At 34.7% G+C, this 12,189-nt stretch overlaps 1 protein-coding gene across 1 annotated transcript in view; it reads left to right on the forward strand.

Annotated features, from left to right (window-relative positions):
• Positions 1-12,189, forward strand: part of unc-13-4A (BAI1 associated protein 3) — a 94,873-nt gene that overhangs the window by 30,501 nt on the left and 52,183 nt on the right. Inside the window, exons 4-5 of the mRNA XM_089731504.1 lie at positions 3,117-3,309; positions 8,311-8,530. Coding sequence (XP_089587630.1) covers positions 3,117-3,309; positions 8,311-8,530 — 413 coding nt within the window. The remainder of the gene's footprint in view (positions 1-3,116; positions 3,310-8,310; positions 8,531-12,189) is intronic.

The following is a 12,189-nucleotide window of genomic DNA, read 5'->3' on the forward strand; positions in this document are numbered from 1 at the left end:
GTACCAGTTTTTTTAAATGTAATACGAACTTAACACATGTTCACGAATGATTTCTTTGATGAAAAAAATTATCATTGTGTAATAAAAATCAAATATGCAAAGAATACAATTTGCGTAATTACTGTCATTAGGGCTTCTTGTAAGCCCGCACGGGTAGATACCACATCTCTGTCTAAATCTAGCGTGAAGCAGTACATAATGCGTTTCGATTTAAAGGGTGGGACAACCATTACACTTTACAATTGAGACTTTGACTCCAGGTCTCACATCTCTAGTAATAATACCCAATGGACCACGGGCTAATTCGCTCGTCTACATAATAAATGAATAAATGAAAATAATAATAATAATAAAATAAAACTCAATTAACGAGTTAGCTTTCATATAACGTTTGCCTATAAATATAAAACCACGCAATTATCGTGAGATTGTAATTTATTTGTTGCTGTGAGTCAATTGTATACACATTGTATCTTAAGAATGTCAATAACGAGATAGCTTTGGCGAAGGGTTACCGCGACCTGACGACAGCCTGATGGATCTATATTGTGTGTAACGACTTCGTTTTGCCAACATTGTGCTTGTAAAATGAGTTACGTCAAGGGTATATACTTATTTATTGTATATAGGAAAGGTTAAGGTATTTTAACATAGATTCATTTTATATATTGAATTTTCCTTATCGTTGTACTTTGAATTTTTTTTCTTTCAAGGATGTCGGAAATACGGCATCAAATTTTAACACGCTCTCATTAACTTGGTATATATTTATGTTTGTATGTAACGGAATCTTTGAAGGTCACTTTAACCGACTTCAAGACGTCTGATTAACTTGAGCACGTGCATCCATGTCCGATGAAAATACAATAATTTTTTAACTTATCTATACGCATCTTGATCAGTATCAACAGTAAAAATAAAGAATGAATTAAATATTAGTTCGGTTTGCTACTTAAGTGAGTTTTTCAAAATTATACAACTAAATAATATGTTGTTTTTATTGCTAGCACTAACGCTTTTCGTCAACAGTTAGTGAACTTATATAAAAAAAAGAAAATAATTTGATAAACGGAAGAAGAAAATAAATTTAACAGCTTTTTCTTTGCCAATTGATATAATTAATATAAATTCTACTACTAATATAAATATTATAAATTATATTCCATAATATAAATTCTATTCTAAATAATAACATAATTTCCACATTTATTCATAGGGATTAAGAATTTTAGTTAGAAAATATTCTATACCAAAAATAGCGTGATAAGTACAGAATTAATGTTTTAAGCCCTTTCTTGTTCGCCGCTCGGCAATGTCGAATGACAATAGCTGTAGTAAGGAGTTTTAACGACGAAAGTATAGGGAATTATTATTTTTATTCTCAAATTGTTTCTAAGTCTATTTAAGTCTGAAGTTATTATTTTAGATTGGTCCCATAGAAATTTCAAAAAAAAATCATAAAAGACGTTTCAGTGTTGTGTATTCTAAATTAAAAAGACTGAAAATAATCATTCAAATAAAGGAAATCGCTTATGTGTTTTTTGTTGATAAATTCACTTCATTGATATGTTTTACTATTGAACTGAACTTGGCTTAAAATATAATAATTATTATCATTTTTCCAATTTCGACTTTGTCTTTATTTTATACACACGCAAGACTCACGAAAATCTAAAATATTGGTAAGTATATGTACAAGAGATTTCGAAATTAGTTTTACTTATACAAACACAGGATAACGCACGTGTTATGGATTTCCGTCTTATGAACGTCTATTTGCCTTTGTGTAACATACTCCCTCTGTCTACGACGGGGATAAACGAATCACTGGAGGTGACAGAAATATCGTCGACACCACTCTATTCACTTATTTTCTATCTTATTTTACAAAGAGTAACATTTGATGTATTTATGACTTTAAGCTTATATAGTTTTATCTTAATATTATAACATATAATTTTTAGAGAAAATATATCACATAGAGGGGTAATCTTCTTACTGAATCTTGGAAGTGTTTAGTAGGTACGTAATTTGGCACGAGTACACGTGGTGTCTTATCCCTTAGGCCATGGCATGTTCAAATGAGAAATGGTTAATATCTAATAGAAATTAACCTTTTAATAGTAGGTGATAAGAATGTAACAAAAATAATGTGAATAAATAAAATAGAAAACTGTGAAATCACATTGAATTTCAATGTTTTCAATTGTGCTAAGTTTATACGCGTTATTTGAGTATCTTAGATTAGTTGAAAGTGAGACCAAATTGGAACTCATTGAAATGAAATTATGTGAATTATTACTAAATTAACAAAATAATGTAGAGTTCTTTCAAACTATTCATTTCGTAAGGTGTTTTGCTATTACATAGGGACGGAATTTCGATTCAACTGTTTTTTAGATGGTTGTCATGGCTCATGAATTTCGGTATTACTCCTTATCCTAACTATACCGAAGTACACTAGTTTTGAAGTCGTCGTGGCCTAAGGGATAAGACGTCCGGTGCATTCGTGTTGAGCGATGCACCTGTGTTCGAATCCCGGGCGGGTACTAATTTTTCTAATGAATTACGTACTCAACAAATGTTCACGATTGACTTCCACGGTGAAGGAATAACATCGTGTAATAAAAGTGAAACCCGCAAAATTATAATTTGCGTAATTAAGTACTGGTGGTAGGACCTCTTGTGAGTCCGCGCGGGTAGGTACCACCGCCCTGCCTATTTCTGCCGTTAAGCAGTAATGCGTTTCGGTTTGAAGGGTGGGGCAGCCATTGTAACTATACTGAGATCTTAGAACTTATATCTCAAGGTGGGTGGCGCATTTACGTTGTAGATGTCCATGGGCTCCAGTAACCACTTAACACCAGGTGGGCTGTGAGCTCGTCCACCCATCTAAGCAATAAATTAAAAATACAGTAATAAAGTCGCTGCAGACTATCAAAAAAAAATTCATTCTCAATTCTATTGTCTTAAATAAAACACGACACCTCAACCTTAGCAAGCCTTCAGAAAGATAATGTACCTACGTGACGCACGGGAACGTAATTTAAAAAATGCTTTCGTAACATAACTTTGACACGCTCCACGAATTAAGGTTTTCTGGTATTTGTACGCAGGGTTCAAGATACGGATGGCTCTTACTTCGAAAGTTTCACGGCGCTGTCTTGGCGACAGGAGAATAGGCGGCTAGCAGCATTGAGACTGGCCGAAGCTAGGGCGGAACGCCCACCACCCATGCCCCAAGACCTTGGCCTGCCAAGTGTATCTGCGCAACTTTCTCATAAAGAACATGAGCATTTGTACACTGAGGTAAGACAGAAGGTTTAAATCTAGACTTGGTTATGTTTTGGTAACTTAATTAATTAATTCGTATTTGCCCCGTAGGTTTTATAAATAACAAAATGTTTTGAAAGAAAATCGAGATGGATCACTAACAAGTAAAATAGGTTCTTTGTACTAAAACCTGTAATAGAATACTACTTAACCCATAGACTGCATATAATATATTTTGTATCATTATATGATATTCATTACATATGCGGCAATTGCAAACTACCAATGTTGTCTTTGTAATATTTTGTCAGAAACTCTCTTGTTCGTAATATGTAAAAGATAGGTACACATTATATCTATTAGAGCGGTATGTACATTGGCGTGCTTTATTTAAACTGTGGCGAGAAAACGTGACCAAACTCAAATCTCTGCCTAAACTAACTTAAGATTTTAGCTGAAAATTAAGCATAGGAGTAACTGCCATAATTATGCTTAAGCTCATAGTCATATCTTTTGATAGGTTGCTTTTTTATAGTTCACCTTTTTATATCAACTTTTTTTTTTCTGATGGAATCTTCTTAGATAGACTGTTGATCACAAGTGATCTATATCGACACTTATAGGTCGTCAATGAACTGCAAGTTGAAATAAAAGTAATGGAATGTCTACGCGATGTAAATACGGCTTACCCTAATATTGATCTTACTGAAGCAGTTCTTGATGATGATTGACATACAAGCAAAGGAGAGACGGATAAGGACACCCCAAATGGCAAGTAGGATACGTGCTAAAAAAAAGAGGGGTCTAGCTAAAATCAAGAAACATGACAAATGATTTATATGACTCTGCTATAAGGAAGTCGCATATGAAACTGAAATTAAAATAAATAGATTTTCTTTTTTCTGTGCCAGTGATAAGCATAAAAGTTGTATATCTGGATGCGTGTAAATAGTAGAAATCTAGTAATTAAAAAAATATTTTAAATATATTAAAAGTATTACTGTGTGATTGTATCAGGAATCACAAGTAATTAATTACTAGAGCTCTTGTAATTTCCGATCTGCAAGTAAGATTTGCACTAAAAGCGCTTAAACATTGAGACCAATGAAGTAACGTTTTCAATATTTGCTTACATTTTAGTACTTCATTTACAGGAATATATTAAATTCCATTAACGGCTACAAGAGATGCTACAAATTTTCGCACCTGCATCCGTAGCCGCGTAACATTCGGATTAATTTTGTCATCTGTTTTCACATCACTGTGTGCTTTTTACGAATGCAAATTATTTTTTTTGTTGCTGGGATGGGTGGAAGATCTCACTGCCTATCTGATGTTAAGTGGTCACCGGAGCCCGTAGACGTCAACCACGTACATTCCACCACCTCCGGACACGAGTTCTAAGTCTAAGTTTAGTGGGCTCACAAGACGGCCCTATCACCAATAATTACACAGATTATAATTTTTGCCGATTTGATTTTGTATTGTAGGATGTTATTCTTCACCGTGGAAGTATTTCTTGAACATTTTCTTAGTAATATTTTTCACTGGAAAAATTGATAACTGCCTGCGGGATTCGAACACCAGCAAAGTAGCATCGTTCGATACGAATCACCGGGCGTATTATCCTTAAGGACGACGGCTGAATTTTTTAAATTCATTTTATGAAAGTCGCTATATTTTATATTTTTTTTTTTTATTCGATTGGTGGACCAGCTCACAGCCCACCTGGTGTTAAGTGGTTACTGGAGCCCATAGACATCTACGTGCCGTGTGATGCGTGCCGTGCTTTACTCTCGTTTATTAACTAATAAAATTTAATTCAGTGTTCATTTAACTTGCTCACTTAGAACCAAAACATTTATAAATAATCAATATTTAGCATACGTTTAAAAATGTTCTATCGAACTCATGGTCTAAAATAACGCTCCCGTATTAGGGATTCCGGAAATTGTATTCGTTGAACTCGGCAAAGAGTTCGACGTGCAACCTAATATTTAAGCATGAGCCCGCTGAGTTTCTCGCCAGAACTTCTCAGCCGGTTGCGATTCCGATGCGGTAGTAGATGCATTTGCAAAGCAGCTGTCCTTGAGCTGTTAGGTCTCTTTCGGAGGCGCTAGGCCTAAGGTAGCTGTTAGCAAATCCCACCCCTCCTGGCTGAGCTCTTGCTCGCCCACCTGTCCTGGTGAAACTGGAAAGGCCTTTGGACCAACAGTAATCCCTCAATCATAAAAAATAAAATAACACATTCCAGTCTGAAGGGTGGGACAGCCGTCATACTATAAAATTGAAACAGTCCTCAAGTTTCAATGTCGGCAGCAGAATTAATGTGAATAACAAAACCATCTTTAATATTCAAATTGACGTCACCATGACATTTGAATAGTGGTCACCCTACCGGTCCACCCCGAGCGCATGAGTGCGTCATGGCAAAAATAGACTGGACGAAGCCACCGATCCGTGTGCCCTCACAACTGCCCTACCCTACATCCCTGTGCACAATTTAAAAGACGATATTAAAAGCTGTTATGTGAAACATGTTTTCTTTCTTTCGCTATCTTGGTTTTACACAGGTTCATTATGATGGAATTTTATTCGATACATGTTATAATAGGTATGCAGCGACTTTGCTCTGTCCCAGGTGTTGCTGACGTCTATGGGTGACAGTAGCCAGTCACCATCAGGTGGGCCAGGCCGTATGCTCGTATGCCTACAAGGGCAGATTTTTTTTTTATCAAAGTATTGCGAGACTGACTTAACCTAATAGGTGTGTGGCTCTAATAAAAAAAGATGTGTGGTGCCGTGGCACAGCGGATAGGAACGAACCTCCTTATTATAAAAATTTTAATTTTTACGTTCTATTCGAGATATAAAGAACATAAAACTGGAGGTTTCGCAACAACCCACGGTCGTTGGGTAACGTGCGAACTTATTGTGGTACGGTTGTTTGCATAAGAGTTAGTTTATTGCGCAAACAAACGCTCTGAGATTGTGGTCATATCGTGGATCGTGGATGAATGATAAAAAAATATATTATTTTTTGTACGTTATTAAAAAGTTAAGTCATACACTGGTGACTGTGTGCATTACTAATAAAAATCTTACGTTACGGACGTTTTTTTCCCGGTTAAGTTAGGGTACCCCTCCGCACCGTCCCATAAGGAACTTCGTTCCAATAATAAATAAATAAATGTATTTCGAACTAATGTCGAATATTACGAAATATTTTCGATTTGTGACGAAGGTACTCCTTGTCGTTAATCGTTCAAAGTATTGAAAGCAACGTACGACATGAAAAACTGAATACAAAATAACAGAATAAAAACAGTATTTTCAAAGAACAGATGATGCTATTCTAGAAACATTGTCGGCATTATTAACGAAACATCCTAGTACACTGAGGCACGCAAACCTCTATCCCTTGTACGTTCCTAATAGTAAAGAATATGTTTTGTAGTTATTTGTAGTCGTGTTAAAAAGCAGCTAGTGCATGTTGTACTTTAGGGAGGTAACGACAAAGAGAAGATCTTCCACTGAGCTGGTGTAATCGCTTGGTAGACCCACGGTTTTGCGCTGTTTGTTATTGTTCAAAATTGTATATTGCAAACTTGTACATATGCAAACTTATCTTAAAAATGTCGTTAGCGAGATTAAGACATTTCTTAAATATTAGGTGTTCTATGATAGTTACAAAATGTCGTTAGCGAGATTAAGACATCTTTTTTTTATTGCTTAGATGGATGGACGAGCTCACAGCCCACGTGGTGTTAAGTGGTTACTGGAGCCCATAGACATCTACAACGTAAATGCGCCACCCACCTCGAGATATAAGTTCTAAGATCTCAGTATAGTTACAACGGCTACCCCACCCTTCGAACCGAAATAGGAAATAGGCGGGGTGGTGGTACCTACCCGTGCGGACTCCCAAGAGGTCCTACCACCAGTAACCAAAATCTGTTAAATACCTTGTGTTCTGTGATAGCCACCAGCTACAATCATCATCATCATCATTCTTTCCTATTACCCTCTGCTGGGGCGTAGGGCTCGAATCAAATCTTTTCATTTATATACCAGCTACAATACTTCACATAAATTGAAATCTCTTTCAAATTACACTTTATCTTTGTTCAACGTTTTTTTGAAAGATATGCAAGCGAAGAATCGCGTTGCGCTGCTTTTATTCCATTAATAAAAAGGTATTAGGTATTAACGAAAAGGCTGTGAGCGAGCAGCTGCGTAAGGCTGTCTCGGCTGATAAAATGTCGGTCGGTTCTTAAAATACACAATACCGAGTAAATTGCGCTAACCGAAAACAATTTGAAGGAATTTGTCCGAATTGTAGGCTGAAAACGGTAGATGCGAAAACGTTTATTTTATGTGAAAAAAAAAAAGCCTGCGTGCAATCTTTTTAAAGACTATCGTACTGCCTTCGGTCTTGGAAAGTCATAGACTAATATAATCGTAGAAATAATTTAATTATCTTTAGGGTTTAATCTCGCGTTTTGTATTTATCATTGTATGTATTATTTTCGACATTTTAAACGCTTTATGGTTTTCGTGTGACTAAGGTGTTATTCGTCGATATTTGAATTCTGTGGTAAAATATGTTGGCTATAAACGTCAGAAATAATAATATAATAATGACAATAAAAAAAAACGCGAGATCAAATCATAAAAGGTGTAATAATTATGAAACACTATAGAAAAAAGAATAAATTCGCGGAAACATCAAATAATTAGACTTGCAATCTAACGTGTAGTACAATACTTACAATCTAATATACTACGAGTATATTATGTATTTTTTTTTGTCTAATGAAATTTTGACACGTTATAATATGTACTATAGGTATGTATGTGAATAAATATGTATAATAATATGGATATACATGTATATAAATTTTATATTATTTTATTATATTTTATTTTTATTTGGTATTGTATCCATACTTAGGTACTGTATTTATACGGTGTGTATGTTTGTATAGAAATGTTTTGTAAGAATTTTTCATTTACACAAAATTCCTAACTCATTAGGTACTATACTGCATTGAGAACGCAGTGGGAGCTCCGGCTCCAGACGGCCAATTCGCTGCTTACAAAGAAGAAGTGATAGAATACGCGAGGCGTGCTTTCCGAATTTCACAAGAAGTTCACGCGCGTGCTATCCGCGCCGCCGGCAGTGAGCGACCACCTACTGTCGTGCTCGGCTGCTCTGTCATAGAAGCTGATGGACTCGAGGCCAAGGATGCCAATGGTTTGTAGTTTTTTTTCTTTGTGTATGAGTTTAACTATTTTATTAGTTACTAGCAGCCCGCTCCGGCTCCGCTCGGGTCTTTAATAAAGACGTCAACGACATTCGACCTTGTTTTATTTTTTAAAATAAAAGAACACTTATTGTGGCGTAACTATAGTTAGACATATACTGTCGCGACACTTGTTGTATTATTTACATTTTAATGTGTTCTACAAAGTCGTAGTACATTATTTTATTCTATCATGAATAATTTTCGCAGGGCACGCGATGTAAAGAATATTTTAGGTAATTTTTTAACATCTTGGGTTACATTATTAGAGTTTTAGTAATGATCGCAAATTTTTTTCAAAAAAGCTTATAGCCTATGTCACTCGGAAATAGTGTAGCTGCCAAACAGTGATATAATTTTTCAAATCGGTTCAGTAGTTTCGGAGCCTATTCAATACAAACAAACAAATCTTTCCTCTTTATAATATTACTAGCGACCCGCCCTCGCTTCGCTTCGGAAACATTAAAACACACATGAAACCAAAAAATAAAAAATAAAGATAATAATAAAAAAAGTAGCCTATGTTCATCAGGGACAATGTCGGCTTCTAATGGAAAAAGAATTTTTCAAATCAGTCCAGTAGTTTCGGAGCCTATTCGAAACAAACAAACAAACAAATCTTTCCTCTTTATAATATTAGTATAGAGTATAGACTAGCTGACCCGGCAAACGTTGTTTTGCCATATATAAGATTTCTAGGGAATTTCTACTGTAGAAAAAAAAAAAAAATAACTTATCGTAAGTGTGTAAGGATGTGGAAGATGAGTGAAAGAGGCATGTAGCGCTGTGAACGATGAAGGAATATAAAAATAACAATACCTCATTCAACCACATAATATCTCATTATAAAAAAAAAATGTCCAAAAAATAATAAATAAATCTTAGGGGTGGACAACCCTTATCACTTAAGGGTATGAAAAATAGATAGTAGCCGATTCTGAGGCTTACTGAATATGCATAAAAAAATTCATGAGAATCGGTCAAGCGGTTTCGGAGGAGTATGGGAACGAACATTGTGACACGAGAATTTTATATACATATTAGAATATTATTTTCATATGTTTCCCCTTTCTCAGTTCAGTCTGTCTACAGAGCCGGTGGAACTGTATTTACGGGCTTTTGGCCAAGTAATATACATTAGTTATGAGTTAATAATTATGCTAGTTTTTATTGCGTGTAGTAAGTTTGGTTTTCTTCAAGCTGCAGGAACTTTCTTACTATTCTGCATGTATTTAGGATAGCTGCCTTTTGTAGTGAAATAAATATGTTATCTTTTAAATTTAGAAGCTTTAAGCTGTTGTGGATGTGGTTTGGGACAACTCTAGTGGTTGAGATTATTATTGGGACTATGTAAACGTTTTTCTGTTTCCAAATTCTATTTCTTATTTAAGTTCTGTGTATTTTGTCATCTTTTCTATAAAAGTTTTTTGAATGTTGTGGGTAATAATGTAGGTGACTTTATTGTTTTTATCTTGTAAACCGATATCCGGTCTATTGTAGTGAATCGTCCTATCGGTAGGAATAGCGCGATCATAATAAAGTTTGCAGGAGTTATTTTCAAGAACGGTTTGTGGTTTATAATTTAGTATGGTGTGTTATTATTATTATTATTGTTATAGTATAGACGTGACAATCATCGTGACTGAAAAAAGATTGGCGCCAAAATTTATTGTCACCAAATATATTCTCATATTTTTACGCGTTTTTATTAACTTGACCTATATCTCTATCTATCTATGTAACGGAATATTTTTATGTAATTCTCACCAACTTCAAGACGTCCAATTAACTTGAAACACCGACTTCAAGACTTCCTATTAACTTGAAGAATTTCACACTTATCAAGGACTGATGATCATATAATAATTTTATTAGTTTATTTTATTATCCTGACCAGTATTACTAGAATAATAAAAGGTTATTTATAATCTTTAGTTAGTCTTGCTAAGCGAAAAAAAAATACATGCTTTATAAATATATTAATTATTATAATTATGTAGTAGATTAATAAGTACGATCAACTACATGATATTTTTATGCTTGTCTACTATGTCTCTAAATGGATAAACCGAATAAAATTAAATTATGGCTATCACCAAAGGATAGGTAGCTAAACTTAGTAATTTGACTGTTGCACCGCTGGTGTAGGATACGACAGATTCATGAGCTATAAAATTGTTGATGCAGGAAATAACAGCGAGATCGATACCTGATCGAGTCATGAGTATAAATAATTTAGTACCAACATGTTATAAGTATTCACCAAAATACTAATAATTAAAAAACAAATGGAAAACATTTAACAGTAAGAATTGTCGACATCGCTCTAAACACGTCATTACGGATCCTCCCGATCCATTAACGGTGCTTTTAGGTGCTTCAAGCACCGGTCACCGCCCTCGCCGAACCCGTCGCTCAAGACGAAGGGCTCGACGAGTAAATTAACCAATAAACATAGCCCACTGAGTTTCTCGCCGGATCTTATCAGTGAGTCGCGTTTTCGATCCGGTGGTAGATTCTGCGAAGCACTGCTCTTGCTAGGGCCAGTATTAGCAACACTCCCGGTTTGAACCCTGTGAGGTCACCTACTCGTCAAGGAGAAACTGAAATAGCCTCTGAAGGTAGAAAAAAAAACTAAGTATTTCAGTGAGCGGTCTTCTCCCTAAAAGCCGAGTCTTCCAGATAACCATGACGTGAACAAGGATTATCTAAGGAAAGAAATGAAATACGATGTTAAAACGTTGTAATATTATAAAGGTTAAGTTTTAACACAGAATAACACAAAGTTGGAAGAATATCCTGGGTTTGGGCCGCTGAACTTCGTACACAAGTTTTATATATACAACACAATGATAGCAGTAAAACTTGCAAGGCCTAATGGAATTATTGCGAAATAAATAGATGAATGTTGACATGAATAAATGGTAAATGAGGGTAGATGCTAGAAAAAAGACAACGAAATTATAATAGTACAGTGAGGACGTTTACTTTGTCGTGATGAAAATAAATGTAACCCTGTCAGAAAACGTTTGTTGTCTAAAGTTCGTTCAACTCTCGACGTGTTCTTAAATTCATAAATAATGAGTGTCGCCTTGAATAAATTTCGCCACTCTGGCATGATTCGAGTTGACATTTTGAATATTTATTTTAATAAAACAGGTCTAATGTAGCGAATCATTTTGTTATTAAGATCAACTCCGACAGATGGGATAGCTAAAATCCGGACAAATTCAATGTAATTTAAACTTTTAAGTACTTGAAAATTTAGAAAACTGTTAACGCAGTTTCTATCAGAATAAAATATTTTGTTTTGCAATTTTTAAGTACTTTCTATGTGCACAATAATAAACAAAAAAAAAAGATGTGTGGTGTCGTGGGACACCGGATAGGAACGAAGTTCCTAATTATAAAAATATCAATTTTAAGTTCTATTCGAGGTATAAAGAAAATAATTATTCAGGTATACATTTTAATTTATAATTTTTTTATTGATAAAATAAATAAAAACTACTTTACAAAGCTATCAACTTTATTTTATTTACAATGATTTATATTTAGATATATAATATATATAAGTTATTTTTTGTACATGATTACAAAGTTAAGTCGT

Source organism: Bombyx mandarina, chromosome 11 (assembly GCF_030267445.1).
Source record: "Bombyx mandarina strain Sakado chromosome 11, ASM3026744v2".
Classification (NCBI taxonomy): domain Eukaryota; kingdom Metazoa; phylum Arthropoda; class Insecta; order Lepidoptera; family Bombycidae; genus Bombyx; species Bombyx mandarina.